The following is a 26,052-nucleotide window of genomic DNA, read 5'->3' as shown; positions in this document are numbered from 1 at the left end:
CTGCAGAGTGCCCAAAAAGACCCACGAAACTCATAAACAGCTATTAGACTCAAAAAAACAGGCAGTCGAGTCAAAACTGTTTAAAAACAGACGAGAGAAGAGCACAAACCAAATCCTGCAAAACAAAAAATAAGGAAAAATAGTTCAGAAAGACACAAAAGAACATTGACGAGCATCAAATACGAAGATGAACAAAACAACTGCAAAGAGATGAAAAAGACCACAAATAAGCAGCAAATAACGACAGAAGCACAAAATGACAATCAGCTTCTGCAAACAACCACAAAGAGACACAAACCCAGAGACAGGCACAGAACAACCTGAAGGAGACGCAAACAGCTGCAGGGCAACACAACCACATTCCTTCTTGTCTGTCACTGCTGCAGCTTTCCTGAACGTTTACTGGAGGAAGGAGGCCTGATTTCGGATCAGACTTGACTAACAACAGCGTTATCTCACTGTCTGGATCAGAGTTAAATTACAGGATCGGATAAAAGTAAAAAAAAAAAAGAAAAGGATTTTTGACGCTTGAAGCTGAAAATGACCCACTCGCATATTGTGTCGCTCTAGTAAATATTATGCGACAGCAGAAGCAGGATGAATGTGACTGTTTGCAACCGAGGAACTACACAATGATGACAAATTTCTTAAAAGTGTGCAGCGTCGTCATCTTCTGAGAACAAAGCTCCAGATGAAGATAAAAACCCATCTGGTCCTAATTCGCTGCTGAAACTTCTAATTTCAGTCAAGGCAAAGATCCAGTCTGGCACTAAAGCTCGTTTTAGAATCACTTCATCTTTTTATGACTAAATGACCCTTAAAGATGGTTTCTATACCTCTGACACTGTAGCTCAGACGTCTGAGCTCTCGGGATCAAATCAGATAAACTGTGCCTGATATGGAGCACAGTGAGGGTGTGAATCCTCCCATCGTTTCCTCTCTGATTGCAGCAGTTTGGAGATTGATCCAAAACACCCTGCGTTCATCTGAAAGACACGTGATTCATTCATTCAGCTTAGGGCTTTTTCCTGAATGCTGCTTTAGTGAAAGATAAAGAGGAAAGGAAGGGTTCTTAAACTTGCTGGCAAAACATCTGTTTGAAGAGATGATTTAAAACATTCATGAATTTAAAAAAAACAGTCATTTAGTTTGCTAAATAGGTCTTTCCTGGTTTTTGGGGTGTCTCTTTACACCAAACCCCTGATAGCCTCAACAGTCCTCCTGGGGGGTTTGCTTGGGCTTACAAAATGCTGAAAACAGACTCTGAGCTCCCGTGTCTTGCGGTGACAGCCTGCTTTGTGGTGTTATGACCTTACTGTTTTCATCATTCTCACTCACCTTAAAAGCGTGGCAGTAATGACAGTAACTCTTTTGCACAAAGCCCGAGCCACCACCCAGCACCCGTCTCTTCAGTGAGGCGGGTGTTACATGTTTAATGAGCTGTGCTTGCTTTTTTTCCCAGACAGAGCTCTTTGAGTTGGATTCTCGTTTCCTGAGAAACAAAAACAGCTTTGATAAACTTTTACCTGCGTTTTTCCAGCTCCAGTCACACACTCTCGCTGACTGGCATCTTCTGGACTTTTCCGTAACAAACTAGCTCTGGTCCTTCCATTCAGCACAGGACCAGCACACCTCTCACAAGCCTGTCCGGTTTTATTTATAGTCCCTGCCGGTGCCGCCCTCTGACCACTGATGCTTCACAAATGTGATGCTGATCTTCCGTTAGGCGCCTCTACATCTCAGCTCCTACGCAGCTCATCTGAGCAAGTGGCTCCGTAGACATCAACACATGCATTATTGTCTGAGTTAATCCACTGGACACATGCTAAAATGCAGACTGTAACTTCCAAAGCTGCAGCTTTGCTCATGTTTGTCAGACCAGATTCTGCTTTCAACAAGGTGGTGGAAGGACCTCAAGTGAAGGAGTTCATGTGAGGAAACATTTAATCTGTCCTGTACGCCTGAACGGGTCGAAGCTCCTCCAAGCAGAAACAAAGTTACTTCGGCACAAGAAGGTCAGACTTCACACAAACTTGGCGGCTCGCAAAACCTTTTCTTGAATAGCTATGCATAAATGTAGTGAGTTACCAAGGTTACGGGTTAAAATGGTGAGAACTGTACTTCTCAGTGTGAGCAAATAAAATGTAACAGATATGGAACTCACTTTTAAGGTAATCTTCACTAACAACCGATTGCCTGAATTCTTCATCTCACTATTCAACAAGGCAATTGAAGGAAACCTTTTTCACCACATTTTAAAAGTTCTGTACTGGATTCAGATCTGGTACCTGTAGAGGAGGTCTCAGTTAGAGATGATCTGAGCTTTGTGACATTGGTCATTCAGGTACGGACATGGAAATGGGGAGCTGTGATGTTTAAACCCCCAATGATGTTCTGAGCTGCAGTGGCCTCCAGGAGGCGGCCACTGCTGCTAACCACTTAACATTCTCCCTCTCCTGATAATATTTTACTTTAACATAGAATGTAGTTCACCTGTTGAATTAATTATAGGTTCACTTAAAGTCAACAGTTTATCTCTTACTAAATAAAATATCTACTAAGAAATCACAATGTAGCCATAGAAACACATGGAATATGTTTTTGTGTGTGTGTGATTGCTCATTTCCCAGTGAGTCGTGGCGGATGGCTGCTCACACTGAGCCAGGATCCTCTGGAGTTTTCCTCTTCACTGTCGCTACATGCTTGCTTAGTATGAGGATTGCTGTAACGACACTGACACTAGTCAGTGACTCGATGTGCTTTTCTGGATTCCTTATATAGGAAACTTTTTACTGATTGGCTTAATGAACTCTATTGGAATGTTTACTTAGTGAAATGCTTTGAGATGACGCTTGTCGTGATTTGGCGCTATATAAATTAACTGAATTGAAATCAGGCTCAGGTGGTACTAAGGGGTCCAAATTGTGACCCGGTCTTCTGCTGCTGGACTCCATCTGCTTCAAGGTTCACCATGCCGTGGCTCAGAGAAGCTGTTCAGCAGGAACCAGTAGTTATTCACCTCCAGTGACCAGCCCATCTGATACCAATAACCATGCCACATTAAAAGTCACAGAAATGCTCCTTTCCTGCTCGTTCTGAGGCTCAGTTCAAACACCAGCAAGTCGTCTTCTATTATCTCATACTATAAGCACGCTAGTTTAACTCCTTATGAGATTGCAACATCTTTTTTAAAGAAATCTTTACTTTATACCAAACCTGCTTTCTAAAAATGAGATCATGGCAGAAAAATGAGCAGTTCTTGTTTTACATCCAGTTCAACGAGTTTTCCTGTCATTACAGCCGATAAAGATTCCCAACATTAAAGCACTGACTGGTTCTGTAATGGTCCAGAATAACAGTCCTGGTCTGGTAGAGGGTTATCCCCTCAACTATACACCTTTAGCAAAAATAAACAACTTAAGACATCATGACAATAGTTGTGTGTCTTTTCTCACTCTCGTTACAGTCACTGTTGAACTAAACAAATAACTAATTAAAGAGGTGAGAATGTAAGTGAAGTCTGTAATTATCCATCTATTATCATATTATTTAAAGGTCCTGGTGAACTGACCAGCTGGATAATCATCCTTATTAGTGGTTTATAGGTGAGAAAACCATCAGCCTGTGTGTGTTTAGAGGTTTAAATGGTAATAAATAAAAACAAACACCACAATCCTACATTAATTACCGAAATTACAAAACACTCATTCCGTTTTTGTGTTTATTGCCAAAAGATGTAAATATGTTTACAACATTTAATATAAAACACCCCCCTGTCCCCAAAAAAACTCTACAGATGTTTATTTTCTGAGGAAGTACACAGATTTTAGTTCCCCTGCTGTAAAATGTAATTCCTAGAAAGACCCTCTGAATTATCACGATTCAGTTATGCTCTGAAAATCCAACATGACCTAAAATCCCTCAGACTCACTGTACACAGAGCAGCCACCAGTCAGTCAAACATGGAGGAACTGGCTTCATATTCCTTTTATAACGCATCAAACCAAGGAGACTTAAAAGGCAAAGATCTTCAGGGACGAGATCTGGAGCACACGCTATAAATATTAATGAGGAGCAGCGATCTTACACACCTTATTAAAAACTTTAACCGTAATGATGTGCTCCAGATCTCCGCTCGCCCTGTCCTGTTAAACACTTGCAGTAAAACAAAAGTTTGCACTAAAAAGAAGAAAAGCCATCATTTTACACCATTATCTGTGTTCTTATTAGACACGCATCAGCTTTTACTTGAGTCTGTCTGATTGCTGCAGCTGTGAGGACAGAAATTCAGACGAGTTTCTGATGCTATTTCTCTTCATTTGTCTCCTGTGACGAGGCGGATCGCTCTCGCTTTACTGAAACCGACTCCTCTTTGATCTCCTCATCCTCGGTTAGCTGTCTTTTCCTCTCCTCCTTGATTTCTTCCTTTTTCACCTTTTCTTTGACAGAAACAGTACGAGGTGGTTTGATATCTGACAGAGACTCCGATGGGTCGCCGGAGCTCTCGCAAACAGTCGGCCCCTCCCACTTTGGGATGTCCAAACCCATCAGCTCCATCAGCTGTTTCATGACCTCGTCCACATAGCCGTAGATACGCAGGTGGGCGTGTTTGTCCTGCAAGAAAGAAAATGATAGAATAAAGATGGATTCGTTTCACAAAACCAAAGTTGTATAAAATAATCTGATGAATTTGACCTCCTATTTTCATTCATTTGTGCTACAAAACCAACCAAAACAAGTCAAGTAGACAAATGTCATGCTTTCTCTAATTTCCTATTCATGTCAGAGTTCCCAGTGTGACACTGATTGCAACGAACAGACCTGAAATTTGTAATTATCCCTCAAATAACGGCCTTCACTGAAATCACCCACCTAATGAAATGTTTTCTATTAGTAGTTACAAAGTCTGCAAAGTGTTATGAGTCCAAGTGAACTGGAATGCAAATGGCTGAGTGGTTGTGAGGGATTCAGGGAATTATTCCTTTTGTGGAAAGCCACGTGAAGTCAAAATGGTTTGGTGTTTGTTTTTCGGTCATACATGCAGCTTCAGAAAGAATTGATCTTTGCAACACAATCTGGTTAAATAATGTATGAACAAGATACTTCTCATGACGGTATGATCAATCTGGCTAAATTATCTAGAGATAACAGACTAATCAACTTGTGATGGTGAGAAAATCAGACTCAGCTGTTCTAGTCTTCATTAATAATGAACACATTTTTGTACAAACATCAATTTATACTGCAGAATTGAATGTTTTCACACAAGAGAGTAATTGTTTGAATGCTGGTACAGCATTCAAACTAGTGATCCTGTTTCTCTTTATCCTTCTTATTCTGCTTCCATACACATTTTTTAACCTTTTCAACTGCTTAAAATTTTCAGCTACTTCAACAAATTCTTATCAAAACGTTCAGCTCGTTAAGCTCTTTCCGGGCATTAATTTAGGCATTGAAATCTTTAATATTTTTTGAGTTATTCAGCTTTTTCTGCAAAGAATTTCCCATTGAAATGAATGGAATTGGTCAATTTTCTGCAAAATTCTACCACTTTTTTGACCTAAAACTCTGTAGGGGTTCCTTTAACTTAGAGACTTCATTCAAAGTTTAACAAACTCACAAGACTTTCAACTAAAATCTGAGAAAAGACCTTTCTGATATTTTTTGCGTTTTTTCTAAAATCGCAGATAGCAGTTGAGGTACGACTTGAAATTTTCAGAAAAATTCATAAAGATTATAATGGGAAGAGATAGAAGCGATGACCCTCCCTTGCTCCACTTCCGAATCCAGCATATGCTGCTAATTTCACAGTTAATCTAAATGTAAAAATTATACTGTTAAACTAGTCCTACTGAAACAACAGTCATTTAGACATTTTTGCTGTCCAGTTTTTTAAACAATGTTCACAGATTTCAGTTTTCTACTGTTTAGGATTAGTTTTCTCAATTCTTCACTTACTTTTTGTGCTTTATTCGCTTGTTGGTACTTTTTGCTTCCAAATCTTTCAGTACATTAAGCTCATTTGACAGTTTTGCTTAGTTTCAGCTTCATTTCAGCTATTCAGCAGCTTCAGTTTACAGTTTCAGCTATCCAGCATTCAAACAGTATTTCTGCAAGAAATGCAATTCATCTACAATTTTACTGTTTCTAAGCCTCGTTTATCTCCCTTTGTCCCGAAGATGGACTGTCCAAGATGTCCAACATCTCTCTCCAAGTTTAGAAGATAAATATGGGAGTTAATATTTAGTCTGACATGTTAAAATAGCCACGCCTCCCAAACAAACCCAGTCAGTGACTCGATGCAAGCTGCTGGGTTTCCATAGGTGCGAGTGCTGTGATGTCGGGAGGTCCGGTCTTGGGGAGGGAGCGGGGTCAGTGACAGCGGCTGCAGCGTAATCATCTGTCTCTTTTATTTAGGGACACGGAGAAGTTAAAAGGAGAGAGAAATAGAAGATAGAAGTTCTTGTTCCATTTTATTCTTTTCTTTCATGATGATAAACTGATGTTAAATTCAGCTTAAAGAGAAACTGGGAGGAAGCTTTGGTTCATTTTAAGTAACAGGAGATCTTGTTTCCTATCTGCTCCTCCAGAGACAGCATGGACATGAGGGTTACATGGTGAGGGTCACACAGGACAGGTTAGTGCAGTCACACAGCCGAGCTGGAGGGGGACAGGTGTTGTCCTTCTTTATATTGCAAGCTAGTGTGTTATGTGTACTACAGCCAGCAATCCAAACAGCAGCAGTGCACTAATGCCTAGAACACACCAGCTGCGAAGCGCCGCGAAGTGGATCACTCACGAAATTCGTGCACTGACCACTAAATCTTTCAAAACATTCAGCTCATTTTGACAGTTTTGCTTACTTTCAGCTTCATTTAAGCTATTCAGCAGCTTCAGCTTACAGTTTAAGCTATCCAGCATTCAAACAGCATTTCTGCAAGAAATGCAATTTATCTAGTTGTTAAATCCTCGTGGAGCATGCCTCAAGTGGCCATTTTAGGAACTGCAGGTCGTTTTACAGTAGCATAATTTTTCAGGCCTGGAGGACACTGCCTGGTGAAAACAGAGATGTAATCTTTCTCATCTGATTTGTGCAAATCCTTCAAAATAAATATTTTAAGACATTAGGAAGCTCCCTATATGAAACGTGTTAACGTAACATGCAGATGAGACTCACGTGCTTAGTAGGCTGCAGGTTGACTATAACCACCTTCCCTCCTTTGCGCTTTGTGAGGAGTGGGAGGTCCCCGCTGGGTTTGATCTGCAAGGACGTGCCCAGAGTCAGTGCCAGGTCTGCTCGTCTGCATGCCAACAGATGGGATAAAAATCAGGCAAAAAATAACAGGAAATGTGACTTCTTTGACATTCTTGTGATTTGCCTGTATTTCCTCAAGGGTAATTCATGCATGTGGGTGTGCATGAAAGTCAGAGTGGAAATGGGTGAAGTTAAGGCAAAGTTTGGCTTCAAGGGGAATTTAAATCAATTTGAGTTTGACTAAATTTTTATTTAAAAAAAACATGGCAAGTAACAAAAAAGTGTCCAAGTACAGCTTCTTGACATTTGGTTTGCTGCTCGTTTTATTTTTCAGAAGCAACAAGAGAGCTGTTTGGAAACACAACTTTTTAAAAAGTTTGTTAAAGGTTTCATTCACTTGTTTTTTCAATAAACCCGCTGTGGTCTCTAGTATGAATTAATGACTTCAGTGGGGAATAAAAGCCCTGGCGCTTCTGTTCCAGGAAGTAGAAATTAATCAGAGAAGTAGGGGATTGGAAACATCAGAATCTGGAGTTTTACTCTTTAATCTCCCTGATATGTAAACATTAGTCTCTGATTTGCTAACAGCAACACAACTCTTCTGCTGCCTTCATTCTCTATTTTCAGCTAAAAAAACGCAAAGTTGATGTTTTATCTCCACAAATAACACAAACCGAATGTGTTCTGCCATGTTGTGGAGTTGCTAATGCTAATGTTGAACTTCTACTAACCGAGACACGCTCTGCTCTCTCTTGGCCGCTAAATCAATTCAACCTTCCACTGTTTCAAGTCGTGGTGGTCAGGGTCTGTCATTTACCTGCCTGTTTTCTTTCTGCAGCTAAAGCAGGTGATGAAAGTTGAAGTTAACCCAGCTTTTGAGCTGCAGCTGATGTATGTGTGTAAACGCTGAGGTTATTGGTTGTTGCATGTTGTTGCATGCTGTACGTGCACACTCCTTAACGAAAATAACAGCTGAGACAGTCTCGTGTGTGTGTGTGTGTGTGTGTGTGTGTGTGTGTGTGTGTGTGGCCCGGAGGACAGAGGACAGGAGAACGCACAGCTAATTAATTAAATAATTTGGTTCTGTACCTTTCTTTTCAGCACAGCTGACAAAGGTTTGAGATGGGTCAGTCCTCCTGCATACTCAGATCATTCCCTTCCCTTGCTTGAAAAATAGTTCCAAAATGAAAGTTGAATCCACATCTTTTTTATCTGTGAATTCAATGCCGTTCGGCAAGTCTCAAATAAAAAATTGGGCGTCTTACTGTAAAAAAATATACCATTAATGTAAAAAAGAAACTCTAAATAAAATAAACTATATTCACACCCAGAATCGAACCCAAGTCTTCAGCATGAGTCAGACATTTTACAAGGTGAGCTACACACTAGTAACATTCAAAGTATCTGTAACGTTTATATCCTTGATGACAGCTGAAACAACGTCAAACCAAAGAACGGTTCAGAGCGAAAATGGCTATTTTGTTGCTAATTTACAGGAAATTTCTAGAAGAAAGTTCTACAGAAAGTAGCTAAGGGTCCTCAGAAATGTAGCTAGGTTCATCACTAGGCGTGAGGAACAGCGACAAAGTCGCTGAGTTGGCACTACCTCTCTCTCTGCTGCTAAAGCGACTGATAGCAAATGCTACGGGCTATGCCTGAGCGTGAACGTGCATGAAGCAGCCTGCTCGACCCGAGCAACTCTCTTTTTCTGTGATTTTACAGAAAAACAGGCAATCACAGTAAAAATGCCAGGGCTCATTCTACAGGGCCAGGGCATTGCAGGAGAATGTATGAAGAAGAAATGTATTATTTCTAAACATGTTTTGGCTGTCAAACTTCCATAATGTCCCTTTATAGTTTATTTTTTTCCTGCACATGAACACACAACCCCTTCTGATTATCCCAGTTAGATACTATTAGTTACACACATAGGCAATATTAACAAAAAAAAAAAAGTCAATTTTTTGTGGCTAAAAGCAAGCATGATTGCCTGAAATAACTGTAAACAATCAGCTACAACCCTATTATCACTTTTCTAGGACCAGTTAGTTTAAAAGATTGCCTCTAAGGGGGAAAGTCTGTTTCTCTAGCTCTGAGTAGAAGAAAAAGTGTCATTTGTGAAGAAAGGCCATTTCACCCTTCAGCTGAAGACAATTTCTCCACAATCCTTGTTGTTTTTAGGTGAGAATCTGTAACAAAACACAAAAGTGCTTTTTCAGTCTTGGAAAGCCGACGGCAATCCGTGGGCTTCACTGACAACACTTCAGCCTTGCTGTGGAACGCTGGGGTGTGAGTTATTTCTTGCTAAACTGTTGGTGTGAAGAGGATTTCTGAGTTGGTTTTCAGATTTACTGACCTGTCATCAGTGACAAGCTTGGCTTGATTTTCGAGTAAAAAAAAAATCTTGGTTTTGCTAAATAAAAACTTAGCTGAGTTCTGCAGAATAAAACGAAAAAATTACAATATAGATAAAAGTGTAATAATACAATAAGAACCACTGTGTGTGTGTGTGTGTGTGGGGGGGGGGGATTCTTCACTGCAACATTAAATATTTCTGCAAATTTTTGATTAAATATTTATATTTAAGCATCTCTATTTTATTTTTTGTTATTTTGTTAAAATTTGTTAATAGAACTTTTGAGATACTGTTTATTCTGACCTTTGTTCCACAAACTCAATGAAGATCCAGACTGACAGCTAGAGACTTTATTAGGCATTTCATCTAAAATAAGTGACATTATTGTGTTGTTATTGTGCAGATTAATAACGATGAAAGATCAGGAAAACGTCTTTTAAACCAACAGGTTTCACAACAATCAAACATCATGATGGAGTCAGAGGAGATGCTGCAAAGCATGAGCTCACTAACTCGTGCACATATTTAGGAGTACAAAATAATATATTTAATAATAAATGTATTTGTTTAGCTTGCTTTACAGAAACCTTAAAAGATACAGTAGGTTTATACAATATCCCTTCATGCAACAATCACAGAGGAAAGGAAGGAGCCTTAATTATGAATAATATGAAAGAGAGTAGTTGCACTAATCAGTAAAACTTTAATGCTGTTCTTTTGCTGGGTAATGTAATTTATGCCACAAATAACATTAATGTGAATAAGTATAATAATTATTACAAGGAGCACGCAAAACCTTGTGAGTGAAAATTTAACGAGATGCCTCCAGGACTTTTTAAAATGAATATAAGTGAAAAAGATTTAACAGAACTTTGGGCAAATCCTGGAGGCTTCTCCTTTAGAGGAAAGTGATCTACATATCGATCTACGGCGAAAATAATAAGGCATCCTGAGCAACCCATCCGTAACAACCCAAAAGAACCAATGTGGATTAAATTTGATCCAATTGGAGGAAAATAAAGTACAGCTTTTGTGGCTCCAGGGGTGAGTCTTTCTCTGTTTGGAGCCTAGTCGTGGTACCCTGGTAGTCGCACTCTTTAAAGGTCTTTGACATAAATATTCCATGTTTTTTTCTTTCCTTTTCAAGTACGTTCAAGAACATAAGAGCCTCAAAATGTGTATTTGATGGATTTTCTTTAAGTTCAGCTTCACATAAGGAAGAATTTTAAAGGAGTGAGGAGTTTTAAAAGATTAAACAGTAACTTTGGTCTAAACTTATTCTGTATTCTCGCTGCGCCAAGTGTAAAAACTTGGAAAAGAGAGAGATTTGCCAAAATGTGAAAATACCGGTATAAGTGCTTTGTGTTGTGACCCTAAGATATTTACCTGAAGAGCGTGATAGCAAAATAGATTTACAATGCTATTAACGTGATCAACATTGAGTGCTTTTGTCTGTAAAAATGATTTAAAAGGCCAGAACAGAAATGCTTCCTCATGAAACCATCTCAGCAGAGATAAATCTGTTAAAGGCACACTTGGCATTTTACTTGCTCTCTTCGCTGTGCGTTTGTCTTTCTAACACCGTACTCTCAGAGGTGAAATTAGGGATGTCCCGATCAGGTTTGTTTGCCCTCGAGTCCGAGTCATTTGATTTTGAGAATCTGCCGATACCGAGCCCCGATCCGATACATAACATTAAAGAAAGCGAAGAAACATCCAGAATGTTCTTAATTTTTTCTTTAATTGACTTTATTTTAACATTAACAACTCTGTTGACAAACAGATCACTTCTGTGAGAAAGCTTGAACAATTAAGAAACAAATGACATAAAAACCTCACTTTTGTACTTTAGTGCAAAAAAAAAAAATATATATATATATAAAAAAAAATTAAACAAAGCACCTTAACTAAAAATGGCTGGCAGGGTCTATTTTGCTGTGGCCCCCAAAATGCATTGTTACAGCCCTGGGCGTAGGACTTAGTTTTCGAGGTGATCTGAATTGAATCAAAGATATAAATATTACATGCTGATAAATCATTGCTTTACAAAGGTAAAAATTAGGGATGAGCGAGTGCACCACTATCTGTATCTGTATCTGCACTCAGAGTGGGCGTGACATAACGTGGAAGTGGGTGTGGTTTAACCTGAAGTGGGTGTGGTTTACATCAATACATTATTTTAAATCTGAAATTGATATGGATTGATCAGAAGTTGCTATGTGTATTGTTTATTTGAAAACTATTTACAGAGCAGCCTCAGAATTTAGATTAAATATTTTTGATCACAATAGTAAAGGAACTATTACAGAACAAGTTTTTCAATAAAATCAGAACATTAATATTTAAGTGCATGGATTAATACATCTGATTTCATGCAGTAGGAACTAGGAAATATGAAATGCTAGAACCAGACACAACTTTATTTATATTTTTTTTATTTTAATTTGAATAAACTGATTTTTTTCTTAACGTTCTTGGCATTTTGTCCCACACAAAGTTAAACAAAACAATGTTGATTAAGGTGTGTGTGTCTGAGAGAGATAGAGAGGGTGAGAGGGAGAGAGATGGAGTTAAAAAAAAACGACCGGAGCGAAGGTTGTGAGTGACTGATGCAGCACGTCAGCTCTGTCTTGTCAAATGCACCATGTAAGTTACGAAAAAAGTAACTTTAAATATTCAACTGAAAAAGAGGCGAGCTGACGAAAACCTAGGGAGTTCTTAAGAAACGTGAGCAACAGTGAAGCAAGCACAGAGATCCGTTACTGTCTGTGTGTGTGCGTGGATGAGCCGGACGGACTGAGCTCCCGGCTGCAGAGTTTTGTGTGTAGGGAGGGGCAGGTGACTGGCCAATCACAGAGCGTGAAGACATTCAGTTACCCAATGAGGATTTTCCTTCAGCACGATTACAGATATTTACGAGTTTTACTTGTTTCATGCTCGTATTCGTCAAAAATGGTTTATCCGTACCAAATACTCGTCTGAAATGAGTATCCGGCTCATCCCTAGTAAAAATGTGTAGTGGGATAAATCTACCTACATTTTATTTTTCAAGAACTTAAATTTGTTTTCTTGGTTTTTATTTTCCTGTTGCGTCTGTCTCTGATCTTCCTGCATCTCCTCTCAGTCCTCCAGAGAAAAAAGCTGCCTGACTTCCTACTTTTTTTTACCTCACAAGTTACTTTTTAACTAAGCAGGTCAATGGATCTACTGACGGCAAAAACAGTGGAGAGTGTGCTGCGCTGCCCAGCCACACCAGTGACGTGGCCTCACCGGACCATTGATGATGGGCGCGTCAAGCATTAAAACAGACAGAAACTACCAGAAAGAATATGACCGAACGTGAACAATTGCCTTCTGGGTGTGCAAGTTTAAGGCTTCAGGGGAGCCAGATAACCTTTCAAGAGATCCGGGTTCCCCTTAGCTCTCCTGTAATTTGAAACCTGTATCAGAACGCAGATCGGGAAGTAACACCTGATCGAGTTTGAAACCACTTGATCGAGACAGATTTCCAGTCAGGTGATTGAATCTGGATATCCCTAGCTGAAATGTCTCCTCAGCCTTCATTAGTGTCTACAGGAGTAATTCATCACTAAATTAAGCAAATCAGTTGTGTTCATAATCTAAAACAAGCAGGAAACATGCTGGAAGCAGACTGCAGCACCAGGTATGTCAACTCCAACATGTGGCGGCTGCCAGTCTGAGGTTGCAAGTGCCAAAGAGTGCAGTGGGGGTCTGAGTGACATTTCATTAACTCTGTAAAGGATAATCTCAGCACATACTGGCTCAAGAAAACAATTTAAATATGTGAAAAAGGTGCATAATATGGCTTTAAACGAGAAGCAAAGGAACTATCGACTGATCTTGGTTCATCTACTGCCGAAGGCCGATATCTACTGCCAATTTTCATGTCCGATGTCCATGAACCTTTTCCACCTTATTTTCATGCTAAAATGTCACTAATAACATCAGTTAATGCACCAAATTTCTGAAGCTGAAACAAATTTTGAACTCTTCTAAATCTTAATTTAGTGCACTGCTCAGTGTTAAAATCAGACGTGTAACTAAAGTTTATCGAACAAATCAATGACCTGACCAAGTGTTAAATATTCAAAACTGGTTTTTAAAATAAAACTGTAACCTTTTTTAGAGCATTTAGTATGCAGATGTTATTGAAAAACGTAAAAAAACGAATTTATACCAAATTCAGCAGCAGCACCGGGCTGCCCTGGGATGTGCCTGACTTTAAACTGGCTTTCATTCAATTACAATTCAAAGATACTTTATTAATCCCAGAGGGAAATTAGAGTTTCAGTACACGCAATTCTGAGATCAGACATACATACATAGACACATGACAATATATTAAAAAAGGTAAATATTTGCTGACCAATATATCGGTCTACCACTAAAAGGAACTTTTAGAAAGCAAGAAACAAAACTAAACTAAAGCACTTGATGAGTAAGAATCTACAAACAGACATGCACACCTAGACAGAGTGGCTAATGAGGATTGTAGCACTGCAACAACCTGCACACTCAACCATAACAACAAGGCAAACCTGAAGAGAGCCCACACATCACTGAGTCTGTCCACGTATGACATGCAACATTTAGTAACCTTGAAGCTAAACAATAAACCCGCTTTGAATAACGGGCATTTTTCTCTGCCTGCTGCGAGAGGACAATTCATAGTTCAAAGGTCAGCGCTCCAAATCTCCTCTCAGCAATTTAAATGGTTATTATGAAGCTATTATGTGTCAGCAGATCAAGGCGACGCGCTCGTGCACCCAGTTCATCTTGCTGCTTTGTAAACACCAGTAAAAGGAATGAATGAAGATGTTCATGAGGGAACATTAACGCAGACATCCCCTTCCCCCGGAAAAGGTTTTCAAATAAGCACTTGAGGAAACTGTCAGTAAAGCTACTGGGCTCAGACAACCAACACTTCTCTTCCTGTTTTCCTGTTTCACGGAACAGAATTGCATGAGCGCCGGACGTGTCATTCAGCACCAGAGGAAACACGTTTGTCTTACCTGCTTGCGTCATCTGCTCTGTTCAGGTCTCCGTCGGGAAGAGCGTCTTCCCAATCCAGTATGGAGCTGATCAGCTTCCCCCTATCGTGATCAAAAGCACAAGAATAAAATAAACAAGTGTTTACTGCTTTCATAGGCTTCAGATGCAGAAGAGCGGTTTTACCTGCAGGCCCTCAGCCCTCTGGATCGCACCACTTCACAGTAACGTCCCGTCGGTTTCAGACCCATCACACCGATCGCCTTTTCTCTGACGTACTGCCTGGAAAAGCACAAATCCCCAAAGCTTAACGCTTGGATGCATTCAAAGCCATTTGCTCTACTTTCAGGAAGAAATAAAAGGTTGTTCACAAGCAACAGTGTGGCATCTATATATGAACCGGGAGGCGATTTCAGAGGACAAACTAAAAACAGCCTGAACTCACCAATCCATCACACCTATTCCTCGCTCCCTGAGTTTCCCTTTCCTCTCATAAGTAACTTATTGATAGAAATTGTTAAAGTCGCTGAAGGAAAATGAAGCGGTAAGATAACAGGTTTGAATGAACCTTTCTTAAAGTCTCCTCTCATAAAGGTCACATTGTTTTGTAGGAAAGGGTAACCAAATCTTGAGACAATTTAGTATTAATTATCACAGTGCCTGGTGTGTGTGCAGAGGAAGTGTTGCACACCTCAGGTGTGTACTGGAGCTTTTATCACAGACTGCCGCAGTGTGTATTCCCCAGCTCCATGGTGCTTATACCCATGTGGCATTCATAAAGATATTAACTACTCCGTTTGGAAAATCAGCTTTTTAATTCTGGACAATGCCTAATAAACAGACCCTTACGGGGTTAGGGTTGTGACTGAGAATGATTCCGAGTCCCCGCTGAATGTTTTTGTAACGTCCAGCAATGGTCAGTTTAGGTACAGTCGGACCTTTCAACATCTATTCAACATCTGGTCAGAAAGGAGACACACCATTGCATGTGTTCCCTTTAAATGAGTCTGCCTTCATACCAGCTGGGACTCACAGACTCTGCAAGTCTGAAAGATAAACAATAACTTTCTTTCCCAAGGTCCCATCTGTCTGCCTCCACAGAAGGAACAACTCAAGCTCGAATCAATTGCTAAATTCAAGAATGATTTCCAAAATCAATATGAACTTCTTCCGTGACTTATAATCTAATCATTAAATAAACATTTGTTTATTACGACTTATAATAATTATAGTATAATGAAATGCTTCATTAATATGTGCACACTGAATGGATGTTATGTTTATGTCTACTAGAACCTGCCATGTGTTCAACATGTTTTAATGATGAGGTCCTCACATCTGCACTCACACAATAACAAGTACGGTTAAGTTAAACTCCAACACATAGAGACTTTTAAACCAGTCAGAACAACCTGTATCAAAAAGGTGTGTTTCTGAGTTGTCTTGGTAACATCTCTCAAACTTGTCAGTCTCTGATTGGCTGTGCAAGTCATAACATCAAAACCTTAAAACTGGATCATCCTGAGTGATTCGACAGTTCTAGAGAATCGCTCAGGCCGGCCACCTGTAGCAAAACCTCTTTAACCATCAAAGATTTTGATGTGTCGTCAACACCTTTTTGCACCTGCAAAGCTGATGAGCAAACAGTTCCTGCAGAAACAAGGCTGATATTGTTAGACTCCTTAAGAGTCCGCCAGACGCACGGTTCCATCCAGCTGTTGTGACCCGAGACGTCTCTGGACTGAAGAGTCGGTACCACGGCATTCTACAGCCCTCCGGTGCCAGAGGTCAGCCGACCCCTGCGACTTTCAGATCCACCAAGAGGGTCTCTCCAAAATGGGTGAAGTAGACATGACGGATTGCGTCTGATGTTCTTCTGATGATAACAACTTTATAGCTTAGAGCAAATCGAATTCTTTTCACCAGAACTCAGCTTACATTGATAAGGAAGTTCTGACTGACATCGCATTCACACATAGTTCCTTCATCATGTTTACTTACATCCACTCACAGTAAATGCTTAATTAATTAGTCATGTTTTAAATTGTTTGTAAAATAAATTCTTACTTTTATAAACCTGACTCTTTCTTGAAATAACACAAAGTGTGGTTGATCACTGAAAAAAGCAAAGAACCTAGATCGTCTGAATTAAAACCTAGAATCTTCTGAATAATTACAATAAAGACCTTGCAGGTTAATATTTCATAATTACATTAGAATATTACATCTTTCTGGTCATAACAAATAAAAATCATCGATTTGCCTACGCTACAATTTATTTATTGTGTTTTAGCTGACTTTGACTCATTCTATAACAAAGAAAAATAACTAATAAAAAGTGAAATATTGGGAAAGACGAGAAATTGTTAAAAATCAAATGGCAAAGTCCTTTTATCTAGGAGTTAAAAGAATGTTCAGAGGCATTAATCACAAGTCTGACAAGCTTTGATTGAAATACGACAGAGACGGATTACACAAGTCCAATTTTTAGGAAAACTTCATCCTCCCACCATTTTTAATCCCTTTGTAGCCGTGTTTAAAAAGGTGGGATTGATCTATAAACCTCCGACCCTCAGATTCTAGATTTGAGACTGAACGTACCAAATGAACACTCAAAAATAAATTTAAACACAAACTATGTCAGACAACCCTTGAAAGAACTTATTACGGCCAAGCCTGAGAGGTAACACGTCAAACAGATTAATTCTAAAAACCTGTTCAAACAGGTTGACCTTTACCAAACTAAATCAGACAAGAGGTGAACAGAAACATGGATAGCGTGCAGCTCTCCTATTTACACACAAAACGTCATTGTCAGAGTCAGGCTTGTAAGGCTGGATGCTGATTTGCAGACAGTTGGCCTATTTGTTAGAAATATTCTTCCAGGTGTCTTTTGCTCCTCATTGTATAAACTGACTTTGAGTGTCAGTAAAAATCATTTCAGTTCATTCTCTCAGAAGACAAACCAAATGTTCAATCAACACAAATTTATTCTAGTGCCAAGAGACTGTTGGACCAGACCGGACTGGACCGCAAGCTGGGGCTCTATCTAGCATTCATTCACCCTGGAACGTGAGTGCTCCAACATTCTTCTTTGTTGTCCAACAAGGATGTTAGCAGTAGCTTGGACTGGTGTTAGCAGCTCAGGCTAGTGTTAGCGGAAGCTTGGGATATTGTTAGCAGTAGCTCAGGCTAGCATCAGCCGTAGCTTGGACTAGTGTTAGCAGTAGCTCTGGCTAGCATTAATTCAATTCAAAGATACTTTATTAATCCCAGAGGGAAATTAGAGTTTCAGTACACACAATTCTGAGATCAGACATACATACATAGACTAATGACAAGAATTGGTGACTGTGGTCATTTGCAATCCGAGTTGTGCTACCTTAATAGATCAAGAGGGTTTATATGAGGATAGAGTCAGGGGGAGGGAAAAAAGGCACTTAAGAGTTACCCTCAACAGAGAGGGTAGCTTTGCTATGCAAAAAAACACCTCAGACAGATATTCACACAGACTTCAGACATTACACAACATAAGTGTCCACTAGGTGGGGAGGTAGGGTTGGGACTCTCCTCACTTCAGTGCGTGCAGCTGCATGGGGCAGCGCTCATCACCTCCGTTTGGACAGGGGAGGGAAATAATGGGTTAGAGGGCACATTGACTCCTAGATACGGTTCCACGGTCTTCACCGGTCACAGTCCCGCCCAGGCTGGGATAGGGAGAAAGAGCGACGGCAACATTTCACATTTCTTCTGTGGGGGGAGTTATCACTTCAGTCTCACAGGCTCCAAGGGCACCAGATTCAGATAAGAATTGTTTTGGGGACAGACAGAGATAATTTCCTCTCTGCCTTAGTGTTCTATTGGTCTTCATCCCCTCTAGATCCAATAATGGCGTAATTAATCCATCCCAATCCGTGCTGATCCGTCAACTCGCTCCTTGATGGAATCCACCTTTTGTGCCAGAGCCTGAATCTCAGACAAAGTTCCAAGCTTACGACTCATCTCGACAATTATATGAGTTTGTGCATTCACAGCACGATGCATTCCATCCATGAGCTACGGGATTGAGCCAATATTCCTCGAAAGCTCATTAATTTTTAAGCCAGGTAACCGCTCAGGACACACAGCAGGAATACAGACACCAAAACGACAAATATCCAAACATCTTCAGAATCCTCTACAGACAGTTGAGAGAGGCATATCAGGTTCCACTGTTTCCAGGAGTCCATGATATACCCAGCTGGCTCTGTCCCAGAGGGGCACCCAGGAGCCCCTTCTCCCGTTCTCATTGTTGAAAAAATTTTGTCAATTGAGTTGAGAGACCTACTGACCAGATCCATTTTTAATCATTTCCAGTTTCCATAAAAAATGCAGAAAGCGCCGTGCACACAAGACAGGACAAAGAGCCTTGGGATGAGGAGGGAGGGAGAGGAGAAAAAAAGCGTCTGTACTCTCCAAGAGCCGGAAGAAGAAGTAGTGAGAAGAAGCATTAGCAGTGGCTTGGACTAGTGTTGTCAGTAGCTCAGGCTAGCATTAGCAGGAGCTTGGAGTAATGTTAGCATTAGCTTGGGGTGACGGTGGCACAGGAGTTAAGTGCTCGCCCCGTAAACGGATGGTTGCAGGTTCGAGCCCCGCTCAGTTTGTCACTGTTGTTGTGTCCTTGGGCAAGACACTTAACCCACCTTGTCTGCTAGTGGTGGTCGGAGGGACCGGGTGGCGCCAGTGCTCGGCAGCCTTGCCTCTGTCAGTGCACCCCAGGGCAGCTGTGGCTACATTGTAGCTCATTCCCAAAAGGGTGTGAATGTGTGTGTGAATGGGTGAATGGCTGACTGAATGTAAAGCACCTTGGGGGGTTCCAGGACTCTAGAGGGGGCTATATTAGATACAGGCTATTAACCATTTACCAGAGTGTTAGCAGTAGCTCAGGCATTCATTAGTAGAGATTGGACTAGTGTTTGCAGTGGCTCTGGCTAGCGTTAGCAGTAGCTTGGGATAGTGTTACCAGTGGCTTGGGTTAGCATTGGCAGTAGCTTGGACTAGTGTTAGCAGTAAATTAGGCTAGCATTGTTTTGCGATTACTACGACTAAGGTTTACTGTATATATTGTTGAAGTTGAAGTGGGTTGGGACACGCAGTGTTAAGGAGTGCCTAAACTTTTGACCTTCTCCAGAACGAACCGCTCCTCCGTGGCCACACAACTTTACTAGTTTACATAGGAAACATGCTCAGAGATGGCCACCCCAAGCTGCCTGTATTAAACAACAAGGTAAAAGTGGTTTTGATTTCTACGACACCTTTAAGGAAATTTCATTATTAAATATGTAGTACATGCGCATTCAACTTCAAAGCACTCAGCATGTGTGTGTGTGCAAACATACCTGCCACATTTCTCACACTCCTCCATAAACATGTTTCCATGAAGCTCTGATAACTTATCCCTAAAGAGGAACAGAACACAAACTAATTATTTTTAAAGCAAATGGAATAACTTTCTTTGTCCACCTGAGCTTTCATAATCTCTTGTTTTACCTGCAGATTGGTAACAGGTAGTTTAGCCAACAAGCCGTCTTATGTTTTGATAACTACCTCTGAGAACTGCTTCTTCACTGTCTGACCTCATTTCAGAAAACCAGATTGAGGGAGGAGGAAGAGCTACTTAAATGGCTTCCAGGAAAAGCAAGCCCTCGAATCTGCGTAACGTATGGGTGTATCTACGGAATAAAAAATTGGATGTCTCAGCCTTGGGCTCAGTCCAGCGTGGCTGAATATTCCTTCGTCAATCCAGAGCGGCGGTGCCGTTACACCTGTCGATGCAACGCAGCAGCCTCCAATTCAAAACAATAACTCACAACCCAACACTTACCACTTTTTCCATCCACTCCCTCTCATTCAACTTCAAAGCACTCAGCAGAACACCATCAGTGAAATCCCTCAAACGTAACAGACACTTGCGGTCAGAATTATCATTAGTTTCTGCTTCTGTTCCTCGGCTGTACACCCAAACCTTCGAAAACTTTAAAGGTTTCTTTAGTGCTGCGGTTCTTCTCAGCCTTCTCCAAAAGCTCTCAATGGGAATATAGGTCAGGACTTTTGGCTGGCCAATTTATATTTAAAAAAAAAAATCCATCATTTCTTTTGTGATGTTTGATACATGCTTCAGGTCAGAATTTTCTCCTCCAAAGATGCTTCGGTTCCTTTTTCTCATTTTAAAGTTTGTTTTAAATGAGTTTGAACAGGAAAGTGGATCAGGACAAACAGCAGATCCAATCCTGGTCAGCTGTAACGGGTTCCAACGTCACATCTTTCTTTTAATCCACTCCTAAAAGTGGGAGTCAAATATGATTTTCTTTGAATTGTTTCCTTCTCACACTCCTTTCACATTCTATTTTTTGTGAGTTGAGTTGGCATCCCGTTTCTCCTATGCATGTTTCATTGCAGAACTTGCATGGTATTTCGTATAGGACTCCAAAACTTTGTTCTGATGATATCTTGTATGGTTTTGCTGGTGTGTTTATCATCACTATTATTATTATTTCTGTTATGCCTTTGATGTAAGGAAGGGTTATCACTGGTTTTGGTTCTTTGCTTTAGTGCGTCAATGAACAGGGAACAGTGTATACACTGGACTGTTCATGGGACATGGTCATTGGCGAAGAGGGCGTGGGCAGTAGAGCGCGAAATCGCCTTTAGCTGCCCGTAGATAAACAGAGATAAAAGTGACACCACCAACATCGGCGACGCTCTGAGGAACGCTACAGATGAAGCTGAAACTTGTCAGCCAGAAGGTAAATAGCACATCTCTACTACTCTGTGTTCACAAAAGAACCAAATGATGGATTTGGATAACAAGCACAGGACCAACTTAACAAAGATGATGTTAGTCATTTTTAACACATCACTACCTGTCTGATGAGTGAAACTTGGCCAATATTAAAACCAACGTTTACTTCCATCTAGTTGCTGTTTGCATGTTTAACTAAAGCAGAAAAGCAATGTAGGTCACTTACGTGGTGTAGACAGCAGAGGGAGATATAAATATTTAACATCTGTTATCGACCAGAACAGTAGCATGACTAAGTGATATCGTTATTGGCCCAAGTTTTCATATCAGTGTATTCCTGCTTAATTTGTTATCTAAAAACAAACCAGCTTTATTTATGTGTTCACGTTTGCCCATACAGTTCAGTTTTCAGGAGATGCAGAAGAAACTTTAAAGATTCAACAAAAGAAGCCAGAACGTAAATCTCCATATTGTTGGAGAGTGACTTAGTCTTCAAAATAAACATCAATGGTTTTCTAATGAAACAAACAAGCCAAGCCCGCCACACGCGTCTGATGCTCACCGAAACATTCAGTTTTTTCATAAAAGAAGTAAATGCTTGTTATTCTAAATTTCAGCAAAGTATTTTTTACTCAATTTCGGAATTAGTAAGTAAGTAAGTAAAGTTTATTTATATACAGGTGCTGGCCAGTAAATTAGAATATCATCAAAAGGTTGAAAATATTTCAGTAATTCCATTCAAAACGTGAAACTTGTACATTATATTCATGCAATGCACACAGACCAATGTATTTCCGATGTTTATTACGTTTAATTTTGATATTTATAGGTGACAACCAATGAAAACATCAAATCTGGTATCTCAGAAAATTAGAATATTCTAAAGGCCAATGAAAAAATGTTTGTTTCTCTAATGTTGGCCAACTGAAAAGAATGAACATGAAAAGAATGTGCATGTATAGCACTCAATACTTAGTCGGGGCTCCTTTTGCCTCAATAACTGCAGTAATGCGGCGTGGCATGGACTCGATCAGTCTGTGGCACTGCTCAGGTGTTATGAGAGCCCAGGTTGCTCTGATAGTCGTCTTCAGCTCCTCTGCATTGTTGGGTCTAGCGTATTGCATCCTCCGCTTCACAATACCCCATAGATTTTCTATGGGGTTAAGGTCAGGCGAGTTTGCTGGCCAATCAAGGACAGGGATACCATGGTCCTTGAACCAGGTGCTGGTGGTTTTGGCACTGTGTGCAGGTGCCAAGTCCTGTTGAAAGGTGAAGTCTGCATCCCCATAAAGTTGGTCAGCAGCAGGAAGCATGAAGTGCTCTAAAACTTCCTGGTAGACGGCTGCATTGACCCTGGACCTCAGGAAACAGAGTGGGCCAACACCGGCAGATGAAATGGCACCCCACACCATCACTGACGGTGGAAACTTTACACTGGACCTCATGCAACGTGGATTCTGTGCTTCTCCGCTCTTCCTCCAGACTCTGGGTCCTTGATTTCCAAAGGAAATGCAGAACTTGCTTTCATCAGAAAACATAACTTTGGACCACTCAGCATCAGTCCAGTCCTTTTTGTCCTTGGCCCAGGCGAGACGCTTCTTGCGCTGTTTCATGTTCAAGAGTGGCTTGACACACGGAATGCGACACCTGAATCCCATGTCTTTCATGAGTCTCCTCGTGGTGGTTCTTGAAGCGCTGACTCCAGCTGCAGTCCACTCTTTGTGGATCTCCCCCACATTTTTGAATGGGTTTGTCGTCACAATTCTCTGCAGGGTGCGGTTATCCCTAGAGCTTGTACACTTTTTTCTACCACATTTTTTCCGTCCCTTCGCCTGTCTGTTAATGTGCTTGGACACAGAGCTCTGCGAACAGCCAGCTTCTTTAGCAATCACCTTTTGTGTCTTGCCCTCCTTGTGCAAGGTGTCAATGATTGTCTTTTGGACAGCTGTTAAGTCAGAAGTCTTCCCCATGATTGTGGTGCCTTCAAAACAAGACTGAGGGACCTTTTAAAGGCCTTTGCAGGTGTTTTGAGTAAATCAGCTGATTAGAGTGGCAGCAGGTGTCTTCTATATTCAGCCTTTTCAGAATATTCTAATTTTTTGAGATACCAAATTTGGAGTTTTCATTAGTTGTCACTTATGAATATCAAATTTAAATGTAATGAACATTGGAAATACATTGGTCTGTGTGCATTGCATGAATATAATGTACAAGTTTCACGTTTTGAATGGAATTACTGAAATATTTTCAACCTTTTGATGATATTATAATTTACTGGCCAGCACCTGTAGCGCCTTTCACAGATATAAATCACAAAGCGCTGTACAACATGAGTAAAATCAGGGCAAATACCTCAAACCAATAAAAACATAAAAACAATAGCAGTGGCAACAATAGTAACCAAAATCAGGAGTAAAAACAAAGTCAAGGTGTGAACAAGAACAAAGCCATCTTTTAGAATATTTAGCGGGGGAAAGCCTGGATGAAAAGGTGAGTTTTAAGATGTTTTTTGAAGACCTCTACAGATTTCAAGAGACAGAGATTTGAAGGCAGACTGTTCCAAAGTCTGGGGGCAATAGACCGAAAGGCCCTGTCCCCTTTGGTTTTTAGTCTGGTTCGAGGAACAGCCAGGAGGTTTTCAGATGTGGATCGGAGGTTCCGTGAAGTGGTGTGTGGGGATAAAAGCTCAGATAGGTAGCTTGGAGCCTGGTTGTTAAGAGCTCTATAGGTCAGCACTAAAACTTTAAACTGTATTCTAAATTCTACCGGGAGCCAGTGGAGGGACTGTAAAACTGGAGTGATGTGAGCTCATCTGCTGGATTTGGTTAGGAGTCTGGCTGCTGCATTTTGGAGGGCTTGAAGGCGTGAGAGGGAGGTTTTGCTGAGACCAGTAAAAAGAGCGTTACAGTAGTCTAAGCGTGATGACACAAAGGCATGGATGATTTTTTCCAGATCTGCAGTAGAAACCAGTTTACCGACTTTTGAAATGTTTCTCAGTTGGAAGAAACAAGAGCGGGAGATGGTTTTGACGTGTGAGTCTAAACTTAAAACCGGATCAAAAATAACTCCCAGGTTTCTAATGATGGCCTTGGCTGATGGGCAAAAGGAGGCAATTTCCTGCTCGATTTTTGGTTGAAGTTCCGGGGGTGCAGATATCAGCTATTGTGTTTCATATTGTAAAAGATCACTGAAATAGACCAAATAATTCAGTAAACAAATGTTCGTTTTAGCCTTATTTCAGCATTTGTTAATTCATTTAATTTGGAAAATAATTTAAAAGTGAAAAAGGAAAGATGGAGCGTGAGATCGATAGGTGGATTGGTGCTGCGTCTGCAGTGATGCGGGCGTTTTACCGATCTGTCATGGTGAAGAGAGAGCTGAGCCAGAAGGCAAAGCTCTCGATTTACCGTCTGCTCTACGTTCCTACCCTCACCTATTGTCCCGAGCTTTGGATAGCGACCGAAAGAATGAGATCGCGGATACAAGCGGTCGAAATGAGTTTTCTCCACAGGGTGGCTGGACTCTTCCTTAAAGACAGGGTGAGAAGCTCGGTCATCCGGGAGGGGCTCCGAGTAGATCCGCTACTCCTCAGTGTCGAGGGGCACGTTGATGTGGTTCGGGCATCTGGTTAGGATGCCTTCTGGATGCCTCTCTGGTGAGATTTTGGGCACGTCCAACTGGGAAGAAACCCAAAGGAAGACCCAGGACACGCTGGCGGGACTATGTCTCTCACCTGGCCAGGGAACACCTTGGGATTCCCCCAGAGGAGCTGGCCCAAGTGGCTGGGGAGAGGGAAGTCTGGGCCTCTCGGCTTAGGCTGCTGCCCCCGTGACCCGACTCCAGATAAGCGGCTGAAAATGGATGGATGGATGAATATAAAAGCAAGTCTGCACGTATTTTACAGCAAAACTATTTCAGAAAAGTAAAATTTGGGCGCAGTAATAAAATATGCTCTGGAACACAGATTTACTGCAGTTTTAAAGGTCTGATGTGTCTCCCACTTCCTGGTGGTTAAGTCTCCAGACTCTTTCTGAAGCCAGTGTTCGTCTCTTCTGTAACGATGGGTTGAAAACTCAAAGTAAAACCATAAGCACCAACTATAACATCTGAACTGAACTTAAATAATTGTATTCCGGTCAATCGATCGTACGTTCCACATAATGATTTTGAATCTACCTTGAGCGGAGTGGTGGGATACAGCTACAGAATGAGGTTACCTGGGGAAGCCCGATCGAACGTGCAGACCATCTACATTCTGGCTGATGAGATACTTGAGGTATCCGGCCCGCTGCAGTCCCAGGAGGGCCAGGTGAGTCAAACTGGGGCGCGCATCTTCAAAGGTGGTATCAAAGTGCGGCGACTCACCCTTTTCCTCTAAAGTCCACACTCCCTTGGGACCCCTGAAGAGAATACATGGAGCACGCATTAAGGGGATTGGAAAGGGGAAGAAACATGTCTGCATTCTGAATTTGTTATTAAAGGAGTAAAACCGTAACAGGATTGGAAATGTGTGTAAACATGTTGTCGAAAGCTTTTAGGCTAATCCCAATGAAAATATGAAAAATTGATTGAATTTTCTCCTTCTAGATAAACTTTGAAGATACAAAATTATTCTAAGAGCACAAATATCATAAGCAGCAACTGAGATGT

The 26,052-nt window shown here is 40.9% G+C and overlaps 1 protein-coding gene across 2 annotated transcripts in view; it reads right to left on the bottom strand.

The window, feature by feature from the left end:
* Window positions 1–3,707: 3,707 nt before the first annotated feature.
* Window positions 3,708–26,052, bottom strand: part of sirt6 (sirtuin 6) — a 28,018-nt gene continuing 5,673 nt past the window's right edge. Inside the window, exons 3-8 of one of the 2 annotated variants that reach the window (XM_015957218.3) lie at window positions 25,620–25,802; window positions 20,000–20,059; window positions 14,808–14,903; window positions 14,645–14,725; window positions 7,178–7,301; window positions 3,708–4,614 (exon numbers count right to left, since the gene is read on the bottom strand). In XM_015957218.3, coding sequence (XP_015812704.3) covers window positions 4,306–4,614; window positions 7,178–7,301; window positions 14,645–14,725; window positions 14,808–14,903; window positions 20,000–20,059; window positions 25,620–25,802 — 853 coding nt within the window. In that variant the 3' untranslated portion in view covers window positions 3,708–4,305. The remainder of the gene's footprint in view (window positions 4,615–7,177; window positions 7,302–14,644; window positions 14,726–14,807; window positions 14,904–19,999; window positions 20,060–25,619; window positions 25,803–26,052) is intronic. The other variant, XM_054739026.2, reaches the window with a different exon arrangement.

The sequence above is a fragment of the Nothobranchius furzeri genome, chromosome 11 (genome assembly GCF_043380555.1).
Source record: "Nothobranchius furzeri strain GRZ-AD chromosome 11, NfurGRZ-RIMD1, whole genome shotgun sequence".
Taxonomy (NCBI): Eukaryota; Metazoa; Chordata; class Actinopteri; order Cyprinodontiformes; family Nothobranchiidae; genus Nothobranchius; species Nothobranchius furzeri.
This window is presented reverse-complemented; position numbering and strand designations above follow the sequence as displayed.